The sequence below is a fragment of the Mytilus galloprovincialis genome, chromosome 5 (genome assembly GCF_965363235.1).
Source record: "Mytilus galloprovincialis chromosome 5, xbMytGall1.hap1.1, whole genome shotgun sequence".
Classification (NCBI taxonomy): Eukaryota; Metazoa; Mollusca; class Bivalvia; order Mytilida; family Mytilidae; genus Mytilus; species Mytilus galloprovincialis.
The window spans coordinates 38,425,419-38,447,973 of NC_134842.1; the positions used below are offsets into that span (position 1 = coordinate 38,425,419).

General features: G+C 32.1%; 1 protein-coding gene across 1 annotated transcript in view; it reads left to right on the forward strand.

Moving 5' to 3' along the window:
* The window catches only part of LOC143075771 (uncharacterized), an 85,797-nt gene that overhangs the window by 58,857 nt on the left and 4,385 nt on the right, over positions 1-22,555 (forward strand). Inside the window, exons 34-43 of the mRNA XM_076251330.1 lie at positions 860-1,130; positions 2,916-3,001; positions 4,534-4,582; positions 4,885-5,013; positions 9,299-9,544; positions 10,248-10,422; positions 11,767-11,926; positions 16,900-17,183; positions 18,375-18,456; positions 19,330-19,363. Of these exons, the coding sequence (XP_076107445.1) occupies positions 860-1,130; positions 2,916-3,001; positions 4,534-4,582; positions 4,885-5,013; positions 9,299-9,544; positions 10,248-10,422; positions 11,767-11,926; positions 16,900-17,183; positions 18,375-18,456; positions 19,330-19,363 (1,516 nt within the window). The remainder of the gene's footprint in view (positions 1-859; positions 1,131-2,915; positions 3,002-4,533; positions 4,583-4,884; positions 5,014-9,298; positions 9,545-10,247; positions 10,423-11,766; positions 11,927-16,899; positions 17,184-18,374; positions 18,457-19,329; positions 19,364-22,555) is intronic.

Genomic DNA, 22,555 nt, shown 5'->3' on the forward strand with positions numbered 1-22,555 from the left:
AGGTCCTGGAATTGAGTATTTTTTAATCAACAGCATTGTCCTATATTAGTTATAAATAAAGTTGAATTCTTTGATTTGCTGTTTTACGTCTTGCCCGCTCACAAATTGAAACTTATTTTTAGTCCAGATTTTTAGTATTCGTATTGTTATCTTAGAAAGTCTTACGGATTAAAATACTACAATAGGTAACAATTTGACAATTTAGTAGTGTCAACCCTGTGATTATGACCCGTGTATATAGCATATTAATCCTGAATACACCGTTTGGTGGTGAGCCTGTCAGATGCGGAACGTACAGATAAGGTAATAGGTAACAGGTGATTATACTATTGGTATTGGTATCGGACTCGACCCGGAACTTCCTAATTATTGGCAATATTAATTACGTGGAAATCAACAGGGCCTGGAGTGGTGTAATTTTTAATCTACACCTTTGTACTATATTAGTTGTATATAAAGTTGAATTCTTTGATTCGTCGTTTTTACGTGATGACGGCTGACAAATTGGACCTCGTAATTTTAGTATTATAGATAGTATATATATATACCTCAAGCAAGTTTAGATAAAGAAGTCCGCGTCCGATGTCAGAAAAAGGTAACAAAGAATAGAAGCAAACGGACAATGATACATATAAAACAAAGGATTACTGGCAGTTACTGACATCCCAGCTCCAGACCTCAATCAAACTGAAAGAACGATTATGTATTAATCATATGAATATCAGGCAATATTCCAACCGTCAGGGGTTTAGTTTTTATTTGTACTTTATGTGGAGTCCAATAACCTGAAGGTAGAAGAATTAATAAATTTTATATATCATATCAAACTTTTTTACACCACAATATGTGTATTTTTTAGAGCATTAACGCAGCGTGCTATTCAAATAACAAGTTGTATTTATGAGACTGAATCCAAGAAAGAGAAATCAAAAGAACAAAATGCTACTAATAAAGAAGAGGTTGAAAATGAATTAGGGGAACCAGTAAGTCACGCAAGTCGACTGTTGCTTAACCACGGATATTTAGAAGATGCAATTAAGACCCAAAACAAGACATTTCTTGATAACACCACCGTCAACAAAATCCTCAATAAAATGTGGTATGGAGAATCAAATCTTTCATTTCGTCAGGTATTTATTAAGATTCTTACATTTTTCGTCGGATTATTTTTACTACTAAGGGTCAAATTGTTTTCAAAGAATGTATTCTATATAATAAACAAAATGACAATAATACATAATTAACAACAGAATACATGCCAGCTCCAGACTTTAACACATGTTTCATTAAACTGACTGAAAGATTATGATTTCATCAAATGAATACCAGGCACAATCCTTCCCGTAAAGGTTTTAGTATCATACCATCATAACATATATGAGAAGAACATAACCCGTGTCATGCCAACAACTGGTATTTGAATAAATGTGTTTAGTTCCGATGCAAAAACCCTATATGTATTTTAACTACATCCCTTCTTAAGTCTACTTAAATGTTTTGTTAGTTTCTGAGGTGAATACTGACATTTTTGTGCTATGTAAAGAATATTTCTTTAAAAAATTGGATGTGAAATACCTGAACGTATAGGAAGTCTGCATGTTGAATGATGTCCTTATACCGATGATAAATTTTAGTAAATGTTTTGACTAGTTTGTGATATCGAAAACCCTGGTGTAATAATTTTTCAGTAATACATAAATTTCTCTCGTTAAAATCTTAAACATTGTTACATACACGAGCAAATCGTACAACTTGAGATATATAAACACCGTAAGATAGTGACAAGGGAACGTCACCATCTACAAATGGATAATTAACGATAGGAAATGAAATATCATCTCTTTTATCTTAAATTTTAATTTTACGCTTTCCGTTTCCGTGAGTGATATAGATATCAAGATTGAGGAAAGAGCAGTGGTAATTGTTAGTATAGGATTTGTTTAAAGTAAGTGTCTTTAGTATTCATACTGAAGTCGTCATTATTGAGAGCCAAAATATCATCCAAATATCTAAAACTATTATTAAATTTGTTTATCAGATGTTGTTTCGTAGCATGTTTTAGATCTTGGTCCGGAAGATGATCATTTTCGTTTTAATCAAAATTTTCAATTGCAGTTTTAAGGCAATGAACACGCAGTTTGGCTGTCGTTTGGAAATACGAGTTATAAACTCTAAAATAAATAATTTACAGAAAACATGCGTTTAATCATTTTGAATCTATTGGCCTTTCGTTTTTACGATAAACATCATGTTTACGTTCATACATACTTGTACCAGTGGTTGAAACATTTGACAATTCCTTAAGATTGGACCAGAAAAACTCAATGATTTACTATTTTGATGTATGTTTTCCAAATTTTAGGATAAAAAAAAACAAGTAACAAGACTGATACCTTCAAAAGGTTCTCGTGTGTTTACCTAGTATGTAAGAATATCAATAACGCATGCGGACCATCGAACAATTGCATACACCAACAGCCAAACTAGATTTTTGTAAATGTTATCGTTATTGAAAAAATAATATTTTAAATACGAGATGAAATATTCTGTGGAGACAGGCTGCGTATTTCTTTCTTATCATTATAAAAAAATAGCTAGATTGATTTTTTCCAATGACATATACAAGATGAAATTATATTTTTATGTTATTATCTAAAGCAGGAATCAGTAAATTTTTAGGTTTTGTTTTCTTGAATCGTTACATATGTGACCTTTATGTATTTATTGCTACATGTACTTATACGATTTTGAGGTTTCTCTATGCTGAAACCCGTATAAACAGTAATGCCACTGTTCTTAATGATATACTTATATCTGTAATGAATATAAAAAAATCTGTTTTTGTAGAAAACATTAATAAATATTTAGGTAACCAATCAGCATATCATTGGGTTTTTTTTATTTCTACTCCTTAGATCTGGTGTTTCATCCTGCTAGCTACCATCCACTTCATTATGATGCCTCTAATGATGATAAACATGGAGGCCCGTCCTCTTAAATGGTAAGTTGTTATATTTAAACTTATATTCTAATATGGCGTGCTTCTTTCGCTTTATGAATAAACCAATGCTTTAAATCCAATAATTTTTGTTTGCACGTGCGTACATTGACTACTGCAGAATAATGAATTTTATCAAATTGGCATGCATTTAATATATTTCATTAACTTAAAACACTTCCAAACTCTTAAATGATGCACAAGTTGTTACTAATTCATTTATTATGACTGTGTCGCATTCCGAATTTGAAATATTTGACCTAGATACGATAATCGTTTATGCTGGATGTTCAAAAACTCCTCCCTCTGAAAAATTACAGTGCCAGCCGTTTGCCTCTTTACAAACAAAAAAGGGAGGTTCATGGAAGAGCTTACATAATCACCTTAACCTCACACATCGAACATAGAAATTACCTTAATTTTCCTAATCTGAATCAAAACAATTGATGTTTTAACATGAGTAGGCATTATATTCGTGTTATTTGAGCCCTCACTATCGCTCGGGTAAAAATAATCACGAATTTAATGCCTACCCATGTTTAAACTACATTGAAGTATAGCTTGTATCAATTATTTCTTAATTATTATAGGAGCATTTATAGCTTCGAGATATATAACAAATTAAAATATGATTTGTATTGTTCAATATTCCATGAAAGTGAAATAGTGCAAAACAAATCGCTTTTAGAAGCCAGCTTGGTTCCATTTTGTCAAATTACGTTAAGAAACATTGCTGATGGACTTTTCACTTGCAAGTTAATAATTCAACCTCATCGAATCCGTATTCATGTTACCTGAAGTTGAACCACTTGGCTAGAGATAGGTTATGTTTGTATTAGGCGTGTCCAGTTATCAAAATGAAAAAATATCCAAATTGAAAGTGAAACAAGGGTAGACATATTTATTGACTGGTTCTTTCCAAAGCAAATCGTTATTATAACGGTAAAAACGATGATTTTTTTTTATGTTTAAACTATATACTCCGGAAAAGAAAGCAGATCCTGTTCCGAGTGTGGCACCCGTCATAATGCTCTTGTTGACAAACTCTGTAATTAGTCTAATTTGGTAGGTCAAATTTGTAAAAAGGGGACGGGATTGTTTTTACGACTTTTCGAAACATATCCGCTATCATCTGTGAGACGGGTAATCAAGGATGGTCTACCATCTGAGGATGGCGTCCGTAAAACTTACGAAGTGTTAAGTTTAACTTCGCCACTTGGAACTATTGGTTTAAAAAATTCCTTATGTGCAGCTACTTTCTTTCAATGTTATCCTGTTAGGAAGTTCAAGCCCTATTATATTGTTTCCACTTGTCTGTATCTGTTGTATCCTATATCTCTAGTTAGATGGTATAGATGAGTACAATATAGCCAACATATATTCTATTATTAAATTAGTAAGAAAACAAACGTTTGAACACCGGTTAACAACTATCCCTTCAATTACGAACGCCACACAGTCCTGAGTTGTATAACACTATTGAATATTATTTGACCTTTTAAAACATTCGTATATTACATTCACAATGTTTACAGGTTCTACAAGAAATACAAGCTGCCATTTATGAAAGTCTTTGTACAGATGGTAAGATAGTTGATATAAACTTGAATCCAAAAATCATTTTAAAGAAAGCAGAGTTCCAACGTTCATTTATTTCAATATGCAAAAGAATTAAAATAACAAAAATACCAAAATCCGGGAAAAATTAAAAACGAAAAGTCCCTTATCAAATGGCAAAATCAAAGACTCAAACACATAAAACAATCAAACGAATGGATAACACTTGTCATATACCTGACATATTTTTTTTCTTAAGATTTAAAATAAACGTACCATGTATTGAAATTTCAACTTACTTCTCATATTTTTATTCTTTTGTATTTCAGATTGGGTACCTAGGTCTGCTGGTGACATATTCATACATGTTACTTTTCAACTTAAATAAAGAACTCTCGTATACAGATTTCATGATTATAGGATGGATGATCAGTTTTTTCCTAGATGAGACCAAACAGGTATTAAATTATCATATTTAGCCTGTATATGTCTTAACGTCTTTTTATTATTTGCTTAATGCTTGCTTTCTTTCAAAGTTAAATATTTGTCGTCAGAGGTAAAACAGGTATTTCTTAAGAAGTTCGTGATCGTAAAATTTTCGCAGGGATGACATCAACTTCAAAACTTCTGTTTTGTATAGCTACGTTGTGAACATCGATCCTTAATCAATCTTTCCATTATTCTAAAAACTCATTTCCTTTAAAATCTTCTACTCATTATTTCGTTGATATATAATTTTAAAGGAACTAGAACAACTTCTTTAAGGATGAACTCATGTCAGGTTTCGGAATCTTTGTCAGTATGTTTTTTTCTCCTACGATACAGTGTTAAATATTGTTCCTCATAACATTAAGCTCAGAAAAGATCATTCACCAATATGTAAGTACTTATACTATAGATTTCCTTTCCCTTTTTTAGCCTTGGTATTATTTTGATCTTTTGATTTGAGACCAAAATAATACCAAGGCTAATTTAGTGTAAAAGTCCTGCCATTTTGTTAAAATAAAATATTTCGTAAATAAGATAAATAACCTATCAATAGTTGGCTTATATTGGTCTAAAACTAATGGTAGTCTGACTTATCATATTAATTTTAAAGTTTACATGCTTTTAATTTCACATAAGAACGTCCTTAAAAGAGTATGCTCATATTTTTTTTTGATAATAATCACATATAATAGCTATCAAAGGTAACAGGGTTATAATTTAATTCGCCAAACGCGCGTTTCGTCTACAAAGGACTCAACAATGAGGCGCAGATCAAAATAGTTATATAAAGCTAGACAAGTACAAAGTTAGAGAGCAGTAAGGACCCAAAATTCTAAAAAGTTGTTCCAAATACGTCTAAGGTTATTATATAAATTTGGTAATGTTAACTTCAAAATATATACAACTCGTCTAAACATCAACCCAACAATGTTAGATCTGTAAATTTGCTTTCGCAAAATTTTGGTTCTTCCCTCGCCGGGATTCGAACCCATGCTACTGTGATATCGTGACACCAAATCACCTGCACTGCAGCCGTCCCGCTAGACCACACGACCATCTAGGCTCTCAAAAAAAGAGCTTTCGCTGGCCGTGTGTTACCTTTCCACGTCAGTTTTAATCTAGCGGCGTACTGCAGTACATGATATATAAGGCATGAAGATGTTATTGTTACAGATCAGCTAAATTATCTATAGTAAAGGATCCTACAAATTAATGTAAGATACAGTCACAGAAAATAATTATATTTATAAGTACGTCTGAGTCAGTGACAACCCTACAACAGATGTATCCATCGGATCGCCATCAATGATGGTGATACATGGCTGTGTACATAATGTATATACAACATACAACAATATAAAATATATATATGTAACACTCCCAAACGTGTCCTTCCCCCCAAACGTGTCCTATTCCCCCAAACGTGTCTATTCTCCCCAAACGTGTCCGTAATATTCAATAATGCCCAAACGTGTCCGATTTCAGAACCCCCAAACGTGTCCAATAATTGTTTTTTCCCAAAACGTGTCCACTATTACACACCAGAACGTCTCACGTCTTTTAGCGCTAATACATGTATGTCCTAAATGAAATCGATAACGTTTACGGCAATTCTATTAAGAGGGAAGCAATTGATGAGGTAGCCATTTATTAGCATTAGTTTGTTCAATGCCGGTTGTTAATGATTATCATAATTGCAAATTTAATCTGTATCATATGAATTAAATTTTGACTGAAATTGCTTATTGTCCAGTTACAAGTATTTCATGCTCATTAATAGCGAACATACAAAAAATTAAAGGTAGTTGAATTAATTGTTTACTGTGTAAATTATTTGTTTATTATAAACTCCGGTGATGTCTTTTATATCAATCCGACGGCGATCGTTCAGCATTATTTACTTCCAATTATTCAACATTTCTGATATCTTAAAAGCTCATCAAATCATAAACTGTTATTCAGTTATTTTTAATAAATTTTAGGTTTCGAGCATCACTTTAGACACACGATTAAACATAACGTCCAGTGCCAAATATTTCATGCATTATTTGAATGACATCATGTTAGAAATTTAGATAGGTTCTACAACTGTATTATCATACCGGGAGCCAGTCTACATTTGTCAACACTGGTATCACGCAGTACTTTGATAGTGAACAGATGTATTCTGCGGAATTGTTTAGTAAAACTCCCTGGACGATATGACCAGCTACAAATATTACAATAAAGAAGATATCGTTGATTACAGAAACAATCCTGCTATGAACAAAGGGACTGCTGTTTTAGTAGCGGTTTTTAGCGAAGAGGAGTAGTAATACAAATAGATAAGTGTCCTAGACGAGGCACATTTTATAAGATGATATAACAGACTTCTGTTTTCAAATAAACAGACCCTAGATGAGAATGGCACAATAAAAATGTATTTTTACTAATTGCAAATTAAATTTGTACTGTATCTATTAACTTTAGACTGTTGATTGCGTATTTCAAGTTGCAAGTATTTCATGCATATTTAGAGAGAACATACAAGTTTTAATGTTTTAATGTTTTTACAGTTGTAGTGTATAAATTAACTTTAAACTGTTGATTGCGTATTGTCCAGTTGCAAGTATGTCATGCATATTTAGAGAGAACATACAAGTTTTAATAATTTTACATTTCTAGTGTATAAATTAACTTTAGACTGTTGATTGCTATTGTCCAATAGTTTCATGCATATTTAGAGAGAAAATAAATGTTCTAATGCGCAGAGAAAGGGACATTTTGACCAGGTATATGTACAGTTAATATAAACATGTTTGCTTATAATTTACATACGACATAGACGAAATGACGCCCCCACTTTTACCCAGCTTGTACTGCCGGTTTAAAAAAGACCTTACGACTTTATCTTTATTTTTAATGAAATAGTAAAAGTATTATCATTAATGAAATAGCAATAGCCAAATAACGCTTGATATGGACACGTTTCGGAGATTGGACACGTTTAGGGGTTAGTTGAAAAATGGACACGTTTGGGCGCCCATATATGTTTTGCAGTTCAGTGACGTCGATGTGGACACGTTTGGGGGAATCGGACACGTTTGGGGGGAAGGACACGTTTATGAGTGTTACATATATACTAAAAAAGGTATAGATACACTGTCTTTAGTTTTCAGCTGCCCAACTTTCAATACAATCAAGCGATGAATTATAATATTATTCACTGAAAAGACATACTAAGAACTATTTGCACCAAGAAATTCTACCGTCCTTTTAAAAATGCAGGTTCTTAAAACATACACACCTCTTATTGTTATTGAAAATGTCTGCTCACTTTTTTTTTTCGAGCCTGAGACTTCTGTCGCAAAAACGAGACGTAGCGATCCAACATTCCGTCGTCGGTGTCGTCGTCGTCGTCGGTGTCATCGACGTTGTCGGTGTCTTTGTCGTCGTCGACGGCGTCCACAAATATTTACCTTGTGATTAAAGTTTTTGAAATTTTTAATAACTTTTTTTAAACTACCCTGGATTCCTACCAAACTTGGACAGAAGCTTGTTTATGATCATAAGATACTATCCAGAGGTAAATTTTGTAAAACAAAAACTTTATTTTACGTCATTTACTTATAAATTGACTTAGTTGTATCTGTATGGACAGTTAACATAACATTCACTCTGATGTGTACCAAACTTGAATAGAAGCTTTTCAATGATCAAAAGCTAGTATCTAGAAAGAATATTTGTAAAAATTTATTTCTTTTTTTTCGTATATTACTTTGTCTTAGTTTTTCATTCAGTTAATCTTTCATACATCATGTGCAGTCAAACTTTTTGAAATATTTATTAAATTCATAGACCATCCTAGATTTTGACCTTGGGAAGAAGCTTCTTACAATCAAAAGATCGTAACTAGAGGAAAATTAAAAAATAAATATATGTTTAATCTTAAATTAAATAATAAATTATAAATCTAGATATTCGATTGCATACTTTGTTCATTTTTCACAAGCATAACTTTTTTCATTCATTTCAAACGTTTTATTTTATTAACTGTAAATTTAGAATGTGCATTCTCCTTTCACACTGAAAACATAGACAACAGTAAAATTAGGCGAGAAACCCGGGACAACTAGACCTTATGACAGTGTGCTCAGCTCAGTACGATATATTCAATTCTATTCTATATGACATGATCTGGTTTCTTTTGTTGACATATGAATATGATATTAACTTTCAAGATACAATTAAACTAAATCAGATGTACTTTTTCAGGCAATTGTGTCCGCCTTACGAAAAAGATTTAAAAACTATTTGAATGATTGGTGGAACCGTTTAGATTGGACCGTAATGTTAGCATACACAAGTGCAATGGGCTTCAAGTTTGGAGACGATCAGATATATCATGACACGTCGAAAATATTATTGGTAGTAACATTCATTCTACTCAGTATTCGTATTCTACATATGTTCAGTATGTCTGAATTTCTTGGACCAAAGCTTGTTATGATTCAGAAAATGGTATGTTTCGTCTAACATTTACGTAATAGAAATATATAAAAATACAATTATCGAACTAAATCTGGAGCGATAAGGGCTAATGTTTATGTATATATATTCAATATCATACAGATACTACTTTAGTTAGAGAGGGTCTTGCTCAAATGAATCGTTTTCTGACTGTGACTTTATAACTAACTGTAGGAAGGATACCACAGTTTTACACTTATTTGATAATATTGTATTTGCCAATAATTTTATGTACTTTTCAGTTTTGAGATTTTTTTTTTTCTTCATTTTTTTTCAATTTACGACAATGAATCGTTTACCCTGAAATATGTAGCGTCATGCAACAAACGTGATTCTTTTTCAGAAATGATTAGTCTTATCCAAACAAAATACAGTCTGAAAATTTACGATCCCTCTGTAGTACATTTCATATGGTTTGAACCTGTATCAAAAGACCACCTGTATTCAGAAAAAACTTTTTTTATTCTCCCTTTAGTGGCCTCTTAAAACAGATTTCACTGTATAATGAAATAAGATAAGTAATTCTAAATAGTACGTCAGTTTTAGAGTTACAAGTTCAAAACTTTATTTTGTTTTAAATTTTAACAATACTGTCTATACAATTATTTATAAAGAATTCAATTACAATAAAGAAAGAAAGTCTTCCACAGAACAAAGTTACACACAAAAAAAACATCCTTTTCTCTTCTTTCAGTTTAAAGACACGTTTGCCTTTATGATTATTATGTCAGTCATCATGATGAGCTACAATGTGTCATTTTATTCTCTACTTTACCCAAACTCTGACATGAGTTGGTCAGAGATAGAGAAAGTAATGCAGAATGGTTATTGGATGCTTTTTGGAGAGCTAAATCTAGACAGTGATACACGTGAGTAAAATATTTCATAGTTTTAACCACTTCTCGTGTTTTATTTTAGAAGAGCATTTAATAACAGTATTGTTCCTTGGTCGACCGTAGTAGACTTAATCTTCATTCGTCTATATTTCTATGTTTCTTAAGCAAGACTGTTTTCAGAGAAACATTAAGCTCAAGCAAACTCAAACGCATAAAACACATTGAGATTTCGAGATATATTATATCCATACATAATGGCTTCTTTCATGATGATTACTAAATAACTTGGTTTATACTTGTGAAACAGGATTTAAATACCCTTGCAAAACACCTGAAATCGATCCCCATCCGGTTATTTTGGTGGTGTTCGTGTTTTACAGTCTTAGTTTTTGTATAGTGTGTTTTGTAACTTTTTGTTTATCAATTTTCGTGTTTTGTCATGCCTTTGTCAATATAGTTATCAAAGGTCATTCTTTTAAAAAATTGTTGTGTATGATGATGCAACAAAAATCTGCATTCCAGATTTTTGTAATAGTTTCCTTTGAGCTTCTCTTATTTTTTGAGGAGGGTTTTGATTGAATTATTTTTGTTGTTGTATTCTCCAGCCCCGCCGTGTATCAAAGGAAAAGCAAAGAACGAAAGGAGCTTAAACCAGTGCTTCAACTTCCATCTCAGAAGTTATAAGATCACCGTCGAGCTCCGCCTCCTTTGCCTCGTAAACAATGGAATCAGTGACCATAAAATGCTCCGACAAATTTAAACGAAAATGCATACACAACAATATGTACAAGAAAATCTGGACGGTTGGAACGGGCGGATTTACCAAACACTAACAAACTGGTTTCGTATACTTGAAACAAATTAATGTCCGGGGAGATCTTCAAAAAGAAAGAAAGTCTAAAAGTGAAACTTTGCCAGGTCTCCTCACAGACAGTCTAATTATTTCAAAGGACAAACTTCAATTTATCGTATTATTAAAAACTTACATTTATAGGGTACTATAGATAAGGTATTCAAACACCAACCTAAACTATCGGTTAACCGGGTAATCAGTCGAACGATTATCCGAGTAACCGGTTTGTCAAACCTGTTCAATTTGGCAACACTTAAGGAAACACATGTTAATTTGTAGTTATTCTCGACTACCAGCCTTTTTTGTTGTTTAAAAATAAACATTAGAAATTGATATTAAAATTCTCACAGTTAACTTTCATGTGTTTTGAGAAAATCAATTATTATAACAGAATCGTGCAAAAAAACAGGCAAAGAGTCTGATAATTAATTTCATTCTAGTTTTAAAATTCAATACATATGTCATTAAGTTGAGATTAAGAAAGAGTCGACAATTATAAATTTCACATTATAAACCTATTTCAGTTAAGGAACCTGATTGTACTTTCGATAAAACTATTTACACTAGTGGTGCGTTAAGCAGATGTCCATCGACCTTAGGATTATATGTTTCTCCATATCTAAAGGCAGCATATGGATTAATTGCTGTGATTTTATTGTTGAATCTGCTCATAGCGATCTACAGGTAAGAGTTATAAAAGTTGTTTTATATATATATATTAGGTCTTTCCACTTTTCTTTTTCTTCTGCCAAATACGGTGATTTTTCGTTTCTCAAGATGTCGCTTAGATTATTTGCATATGTTGTCGAACTGTTATTGTGATTGTGAAACCTGTTTAGCGAAACAATTTGTAATGTAAGAGTTTACTCCCCAAACACTGTTTTCCTTGTTTTTTCCTTCGCAACCGTTAAAGATTATGACAAAATAGAAAAAAAGGTAATTGTTTATTTTACACACCAGTTCTATTGTTATACTTCATAGTTTCTATTTTTGAAACAAGTGCAAATTGAATAGATCTATTGTTACGAATAACAACGGATTTTTACCACAGGGTGTGACGAACGGTGTTTCTGGAAACCCCTTCTTCTACATCCCGCAACCAAAGTCCATTGTTATTCGTTACTATAGAAATTGATAATTCTTTAAATAGCATGAACATAAGAAATTACTAATAGTTTTCACTACAAATTGTTTCAAGATATTAAAAAAAAACATTTGAGAAAGTTCCAATTGCAAAAAAAATAAGCGTCTATTTTGAATACAAAAATAATCCTTTAATTACTCCTTTGCTGTAATATTTTTCATCCCGATCATGTCTCTATTCTAAAACATCGAAATGTTGTTAAAGGAGGGAATTCTAACTATCGGAATCCCCCCTCCCCACGTTATTCAGTGACCGATCCGGAGTAGGGGTTTCGCGGTTTCGACCCGATTTTAAAGATCAATGTATTTAAATGATTCGAAACCTAACCCCTTTCTGTTGAGTTGAAAACCCCTAGCTGAATCAGCCCCTGCACCCAAAAGAGAGAGTTACGGAATATTAAATCTGTATCTTTGTATGCTGAGCGTGTCTGGTAGTCGGATTTCTATTGCAGGCACACTTTTCCTTTTGTAGGTCCGAATATGAATATTTATGTATTCTCCAGAAGAAGGGGGCTTTTTTTTAACCGTTAGATAAAAAATATAGTTATGGTTACCTTTATTAAAGTGATACAGGTAGGTACTTTGGGTTATAGTATAGCCTTTATCTTTAGTCTCTTTTACCAAGTCCAACGCGTGCCAAAAAATGTCGTCCGTCTCATATCCTTCCATATTGACAACTGCATAGAAGGAGCATGACGTATTTTTGTTTGTAATAGGAATACACGATACGGTCAACCTTGACCTGCTGAGCCATATTAACCCATGGATTTAATAGGAATATGACAAACATCGTTGACATTGGTAAAATATACTCACTTGTCAGAGTTTGAACGAAGATAACCAAAAAACGGTTATTAGTGGGTTTTTCATGTAATAAAAAAAAATCTTATACATCATGGTTTGATATTGTCAATAAAATATATTCTATAGTTTTATTTCATTTAATAATCAATGTTTACAATATAGAGTTTAGAATGGGGTGTATAACTATTACGTAAACCATGAGTGATAGAGACATAGGGTATTTTGAATTAAGACCCTTGGTCCAAAAAGAAAAAGAAAATATGGTCAAGGTCAAAGTCAATGTCATATTACAATGTATTATTAATTATGATTTTGGCTTATTTCCACTTCTTTCTAAAAACCGTATAAGATATCGACCACATATTTTTACCAAATTGTTAGTTGCGACTGATCGTAACACATACATGTTAGTTTAAAGGGTATGCTAACATCAAATTAGAGTTTTCTCCCATCTTATATTCGAAATATGCGTTTGGTGATATAACTCATTAACCAAATATAATTAAGAAATTAAGGTCAAGATCATAGGTAAATTCTACATTCTAGATTTTGACCTTTTTTCTACTTTATATGTGTACATGATAAAGTCATGGAACTTTTTGCGTTTGGTTGCAAGCAATTTGAACTTCGAAAAGCCAACCGGAAATGACCTTGTGTAAACCGGAATTAAACGTGACGGGTACTTATTTAATATAAAAGTATATAGAACCATATAATTTTGGGATCAGTGTAAAGTTTAACATTAAAAAACGAGTTTGAACGAAGATAACCAAAAAACGGTTATTAGTGGGTTTTTCATGTAATAAAAAAAAATCTTATACATCATGGTTTGATATTGTCAATAAAATATATCTATAGTTTTATTTCATTTAATAATCAATGTTTACAATATAGAGTTTAGAATGGGGTGTATAACTATTACGTAAACCATGAGTGATAGAGACATAGGATATTTTGAATTAAGACCCTTGGTCCAAAAAGAAAAAGAAAATATGGTCAAGGTCAAAGTAAATGTCATATTATTAATTATGATTTTGGCTTATTTCCACTTCTTTCTAAAAACCGTATAAGATATCGACCACATACTTTTACCAAATTGTTAGTTGCGACTGTTCGTAACACATACATGTTAGTTTAAAGGGTATGCTAACATGAAATTAGAGTTGTCTCCCATCTTATATTCGAAATATGCGTTTGGTGATATAACTCATTAACCAAATATAATTAAGAAATTAAGGTCAAGATCATAGGTAAATTCTACATTCTAGATTTTGACCTTTTTTAGCTCACCTGGCCCGAAGGACCAAGTGAGCTTTTCTCATCACTTGGCGTCCGTCGTCCGTCGTCGTCCGTCGTCGTCCGTCGTCGTCGTCGTCCGTCGTCGTTAACTTTTACAAAAATCTTCTCCTCTGAAACTACTGGGCCAAATCAAACCAAACTTGGCCACAATCATCATTGGGGTATCTAGTTTAAAAAATGTGTGGCGTGACCCGGTCAACCAACCAAGATGGCCGCCACGGCTAAAAATAGAACATAGGGGTAAAATGCAGTTTTTGGCTTATAACTCAAAAACCAAAGCATTTAGAGCAAATCTGACATGGGTAAAAATGTTTATCAGGTCAAGATCTATCTGCCCTGAAATTTTCAGATGAATCGGTCAATCGGTTGTTGGGTTGCTGCCCCTGAATTGGTAATTTTGAAGAAATTTTGCTGTTTTTGGTTATTATCTTGAATATTATTATAGTTAGAGATAAACTGTAAACAGCAATAATGTTCAGCAAAGTAAGATCTACAAATAAGTCAACATGACCAAAATGGTCAGTTGACCCGTTTAGGAGTTATTGCCCTTTATAGTCAATTTTTAACCATTTTTCGTTAATTAAAGTAATCTTTTACAAAAATCTTCTCCTCTGAAACTACTTGGCCAAATTAATCCAAACTTGGCCACAATCATCTTTGGGGTATCTAGTTTAAAAAATGTGTGGCGTGACCTGGTCAACCAACCAAGATGGCCGCCACGGCTAAAAATAGAACAAAGGGGTAAAATGCAGTTTTTGGCTTATAACTCAAAAACCAAAGCATTTTGAGGAAATCTGACAGGGATAAAAATGTTTATCAGGTCAAGATCTATCTGCCCTAAAATTTTCAGATGAATCGGTCAATCGGTTGTTGGGTTGCTGCCCCTGAATTAGTAATTTTGAGGAAATTTTGCTGTTTTTGGTTATTATCTTGAATATTATTATAGATAGAGATAAACTGTAAACAGCAATAATGTTCAGCAAAGTAAGATCTACAAATAAGTTAACATGACCAAAATGGTCAGTTGACCCGTTTAGGAGTTATTGCCCTTTATAGTCAATTATTAACCATTTTTCGTAAATTAAAGTAATCTTTTACAAAAATCTTCTCCTCTGAAACTACTTGTCCAAATTAATCCAAACTTGGCCACAATCATCTTTGGGGTATCTAGTTTAAAAAATGTGTGGCGTGACCTGGTCAACCAACCAAGATGGCCGCCACCGCTAAAAATAGAACATAGGGGTAAAATGCAGTTTTTGGCTTATAACTCAAAAACCAAAGCATTTTGAGGAAATCTGACAGGGGAAAAAAATGTTTATCAGGTCAAGAACTATCTGCCCTGAAATTTTCAGATGAATCGGTCAATCGGTTGTTGGGTTGCTGCCCCTGAATTGGTAATTTTGAAGAAATTTTGCTGTTTTTGGTTATTATCTTGAATATTATTATAGTTAGAGATAAACTGTAAACAGCAATAATGTTCAGCAAAGTAAGATCTACAAATAAGTCAACATGACCTAAATGGTCAATTGACCCCTTAAGGAGTTATTGCCCTTTATAGTCAATTTTTAACAATTTTCATTAATTTGGTAAATTTATGTAAATTTTTACCAAATATAGTTCTCTGTTACTAATGGGCAAAGTTCATGATAGATATAATTGTAAGAAGCAAAATCGTTCAGTAAAGTAAGAACTTCAAACACATCACCATCACCAAAATACAATTTTGTCATGAATCCATTTGTGTCCTTTGTTTAATATGCACATAGACCAAGGTGAGCGACACAGGCTCTTTAGAGCCTCTAGTTCTACTTTATATGTGTACATGATAAAGTCATGGAACTTTTTGCGTTTGGTTGCAAGCAATTTGAACTTCGAAAAGCCAACCGGAAATGACCTTGTGTAAACCGGAATTAAACGTGACGGGTACTTATTTAATATAAAAGTATATAGAACCATATAATTTTGGGATCAGTGTAAAGTTTAACATTAAAAAAATACCGGAAGTAACAAATTATCGTACTTTTTCAAGAAAAAAATGTATAGAAAACGTATATTTTTGGAATCAGCCTACAATAAGCTATCATTTGACGCTGAAAATGACATTTTAAAAGTAATTATAATATTTACATATCAAAATAGATCTTTACAGGTGAAAAGACCTTCAGTTGTTCTCTGAACAGCTGTTTTATAATTGCTTCTTATATTTTCAATAACTTTAATAGTTATTTCAGTTGATTGTATTTGTAACAACAGTATCCTATTAATAATTATTTAACGCAATTATTTATATACGAATGTGGTATTAAGTACAATGTAAAATATTGTTCTTTCTTAATTTGAATATTTTGTTGAAAGGAAAATACCTGTACAGTTTAACAATTTTAATAATCGGTCTAAATAATTAATTTTAGTGATACATTTCAACAAGTACATCAGGAGTCTGAATTCCACTGGTCACAGCTTCAGACTGATTTCCTCGAAGAATATAGCGTCAAAACGATTTTTCCAATACACCTACAGCTTCTTGCGTTACCTGTTTGTATTGTTCACTTTATAATTTGGTGTACATTTCCATACTTATGCTCTAAAATAAAAGCTCAGTGCATAAAAGCTAAGTGCATGAAAAAGAACACAGATGACGATGAAGAAAACAGAAACACCGACAAGTTAAATGACAGTCCAATGTTTGTACGAGGTATTACCTGTAACTTAGTGTAGAGCACATTTTTATTATATATGTTCATGCTATATACTATATTTAAATGCAATTAGTGTTTTAAAATAGTGTATTCACCCTAACTTCTATCTTATAATGAAAACCAACAGATCGGCGCTTATTTTTTACTGTTCTTCATCTCAAATTCATATTGAGACCTTCAACAATGAAATTCGGTAAAACAGTAAAAAGTAAAAAGACAACATTACTGAACTCCGAGGAAATTCCAAACAGAAAGTCTTTCGGCAAATGGCAAATTCAAAAGCTCAAGCACATTAAACGAATGAATAACAACTGTCATGTTCCTGACTTGGCTCAGGCATTTTCTTATGCAAAACATGTTGGATTAAAACTTTAAAATTGATAGCTAGTATACAACACACAAAGATAACACTGCCTCTTTTTTATTTTGTCATTTGTTTAAATACATTTGTCCACGAAAGACAAGGGCATTGGTGATCAAGTTGTCTAGGTAGTCGAACTACTATTTACTAACCTGTCACTGAGATTGTGAGTTCGAATCCCGCATCTGGCAGATGCGCTCTGCTCAAATTATAAATAACGAAGATTTTAAGTTTTTCTATCAAATGTCGTTCTTTAATCCGAATACTCAGGTTTCAGCAATAATAACTGATCGTCAGTATATATCACAATAGTGCTGAAAGGGGCATTAAAAACGGATCAAGCAATCAAGCAATCGTTTTACTATACATAAGACAAGTTTATTATACTACTGATACAATATTTAATGGATTTATTGTATTTATAATATATAACATTTTAAAACGTACAAAACACACCACTTTCTTTCATTTCATACATTTTGAAGTAACTCCATCAATGGATGTGAATAGATAGAATATTAATGGGATACGGATATCATGCTATTGTGGATTATTCATATACATATACGGTCAGAATGTTGTTGTGAATTCCACTGTTTATAGAACTAAGCATATAACATGTATAACAATAGATTTTCTATCATATGAAACGAATTAGTTCCACGACTAAGACGTTTGTTATTGCAAAATGTACTTTCATTGAATGCTAAGAGTGATATTAAAAAAAAAACAGAGATATAAAGGCTAGGGACTCCTGTTATAAGGAAACATAATAGTACTCGTACTTGCTTATTAATAATGATATTTCTATTTTGTTTTGTAATAGTATTTTTGTACAACACAAATTTTGATCTGAGACTCAAGTCAACTAACGAAGCGGAGGGAAATGGAGCTTTAAAATCAAAAGGGTAATACAAAATTATGTTACTTTTGATGTAATTGAAAACCATCTTAAAATAAATCAATATAAGGATATGTGTTATGAGACAAGTTCCCAAGAGGTCATAGCATAATGGGTTTTGCGAAGTTATGGCATCATGCGGTATTTCAAAAATACGCAAACCTATCCGTATGCGTAGTTATAAAAGGCCCGCAATGACAATACGTGAAAGCATTGAAAAAACTTATAGACATCAACCGACGACAGTAACTGAATTATCCTGCTTATAACAACAAATAAATGATCTCTCAGATAATAAAATCAATCATGTCACATCCATTGAATTTAGTATGCAGTTTGCTGAAATATGTTGAAATTTTATTCGTTCAAAACATAGACATCAAGTTGAATTTAATTCAGGCGTTAGCATGTCACAAAGGCTCGTGTAACGTGAGCATAACCTGGTATGATAATCGATGCCCCATAAATTTACAGTTAGGATTGTGCAAGTCGGTCCCAGTTATAGATGTAATCCAGGTATCTAATGGGTCTTTTTTATTCAGCGTTAGTATTTACTCCGTTTCGAATTTTGAGTTATAAATAAATAAACATTATAATCATATGAAAAATACCAAACATAGCAAGTTGTATCTGGTATCTCATATATGTACACCAAACCTTTGCAATTTGTTAAACCAGTGTTGCAAATTACATTAATTCTTAACACTTAATTCGTCTAGTTTATAATGGAGATAGCTGCGAACACAAATATCATCTCAATTTTGTTTTACATAGCATTTTTAATAAATATTTTCTCCGACTGTCACTTTATTCACATGCGTTGACAAACCATTGTTTGGCTGGCAAAATTTTAATCACGTTTTCTATTCAAATATGGTAGAACAATTGAAGTCTTGGAGGAGGATAAAATATCGGTAAGTACAAATCTGTATTTCAGTTATTCAAATTAATGCAAATATGACAGATTACAAAATTATATCGTACACAATGGCAACAAATGACAAAAATAGAACTTTTATGTAAATACAATACAATACAATACAAATATGTTTATTATAGTGACATTGTGTATAACAAATTATGTACAATATTGAAATATTTCAATTAAATTACACCCGGCCCTATGGACCTATAAGTCACTTCAAATAGATACTATAGTACTCATTCAGATTGTCATCAGGAATTTCATATACATGTTAATTATTTAAATATAAGTGTTGTCTGCGTTTTGTAAATGAATGTTCTAAGTATCGAGCTGTTTTTCGCGTATATTCTGACAATAATAAATTTAACTTTTCACTGTTATTTAAATTTAATACGGTTTCACTAAGTCAAGAGAATAATTGATTACGTAGTCCATTGTAAAATTTGCATTCAATAAGAAAGTGTAGTTCATTTTCAACATGTCCGGAGTCGCACATTCTACATATCCGTTGATATTTTGGCTCACCAACAAAACGTCCTGTTTCTAATCTAATCTAATCTTTCTCTACGTTTTAAATTTTGTTTAACATATGTTTCTGTTGAATATGTAGATTTAAAAAGTTCTATATGTACGTAGTTTCGGAAAAGTAGATAAGATTGTATGCCATTTTGTTGCACATATATCCATAAGATTGTTTCTGACGCTATTAACATCCCATTTAAGCATTTGTTGAAAGTTATCATCCATACCAACTAAAGACATTATTGTTCTTACACTAGATGACCAATCTTTCGTAGATAGTTCGTAGTCCCACAGGAACACCCTTTTACAAAGTCTACTATTGTCCATATCCATCAATCGGTTCCAATATCTAACCATAAAACACCAGCGACGTTCTTTCGAAGATAACTATCCAACATCTCTATTGATAGCCAGCTTTGGAGCAAACTTGTGAACTCCCAAAAAGTATCATATGGCCTTGTTTTGAACAGTGTCGACACAATTTAAGTCTTTAAAACCCCACACTGAAGAACAGTAGTCGAGTATAGGCACAATACAAGAGACATACAGTTTTTCATAAGTCTTTATACCAAATTCTTTTCAACTGTGTATGTTCGATATAATAGCTCCGAGTGCTCTTCCACCAGCTGCAAAAAGATTTTCAGCATTCGATGTATAATCTTTTTTCTCGTTGAAAATAACTCCAAGGTATTTATATTTCACTGTAATTTGCAAGATTTTCCCTCCGATTCTGAACTGAAATTCACTCCTTTTTTAAAAAAGACTATCCATTTTTGACACCAATCATGTAATGTATCTAGCAAATATATATATCATCAATAAAAGCAGAAAATAATGTCGGAGATAAATTATCACCTTGTTTTACACCAGAGTTACATAAAAACCAATCGGACATTTTATTGTTTAATCGAATACTTGCGGTTCTTTGCACATATGAAACTTTTAATAGAGTTATATATTTTCCCATCAATATTATTAAGCAACAGTTTGTACGGCAACATATTACGATCTACGAAATCAACAGCCTTTTTTAGATCAATAAATGTGGCAATAATTGGGATTGTTTTTTATTATGCTTTTAAGCATGTAAAGGGTGAATATATCATCCTCACACGAACCATATTACACCAGTGACGATTTTTACGAAAGCCGTTTTGTTTCTCAGAAAGTAAATCATTATCCTCCAGATATGAAGACACTCTATTGCTTATAAATCCACTAAACAGCTTCGAAACACACGACAACAAACTGATTCCTCGATAGAGTAGTGGAATGCGTTTATCTGATGATTTGTCTGTAGCATTGTTTAAGTATCGGACAGATGAAGGCCTGGTGCCATAATAATGGTACAATTCTCGTGTCGAAAACTAATTGAAACATAGAATATAGAACGGCTGTAACGTTTTCTGTCTTCATTACTTTATAAGAGATATTATCAATTCCTCACGATTTACCGGGGTTTTTTTTTTTCTTGAGACAAGTGGCCTAATTTCATCTACTAGTATAGTTATAGCTGAATTCAACTTTTCGTTTTCAATAAACAAAGATCGAGCATTCTTTCTCCTAATATGACTTTATGACTAGAGGCATATTTTTGGAAATTACCATAGAAATCGTCCGCTGAATTATCCATACTATATATATTTTGAAAATCTGTTTTCCATTTTTCTAAAACAACCTTTTCGTCACTAACAATCTCGCCGTCCTTGTCATATATTGTCATATATGTCTACGAGGCCCTAGCTGTTTGATTTTGTTCCAAAAATCTGTATGATTATTCGTCGTCATAGTTTCAATGTCAGTGCACATACTTTGTTTATATTGTCTTTGATACTGGCGTAGCTTGCGGTCAAAGGTTTTTTGCGCTAGCTGAAACTTTGTTCTTCGTTCATTTTTCACATTGGTACGTCCTTCAAACTTCAAGTACTGTTTTTCTTTTAAATGCATATCATTCCATAATGTTTGTAGGTCATCGTTCCAAAATTGCTTTTTCACCTTTAGCTGGGTTTTTTTCGAGGATCCACTGGCGTTAAAAACTGGAATTTCATCGTTCATCTCCTGTATTATTATATCACAAAGTTCCGTGTATATATTATCTATATTTTCTTGAGTTTCTGTAGTCTGTTCAATGTACATGATGTAATCATGGTAATTTATAACATTTATAATAAATAATAAAGTTAATAAGCCTTTCCCGTTCCACAATAACGGAATCATCAACATCCCTCCCAAAATGGAAAATACCTTAGTATATTTCTTCCGATTATTATTATCATTATTACAAATCGCTATGAGACATCTGAATAATATTATTTTTTACGTCAAATATTATTTTTACAGGTAAAATTTCGAAAATGTATGCCAAAAGTTAGGTTTTTAAATGAATTCGATAATTCTTAAAACGTCATAAATACATACAAAATTATGAGTTAGTGAACCTTTGTAGAATCTAAAAAGTATTTTCAATAAATACTCAAAATTCGTTTATTGTATGTTTCAAAATTGATACTTTGAAATATACATTCTTCAGTTATTCATTTACAAATTAAAAATCCTATGTTCTACTTATACATTCGATCACGTTCAAAGTTTTCTTCTTTGCCTGATTGAACAAAAGGGCTATCTACAAGTTGGAAAATTCAAATACTACAGTAACTAT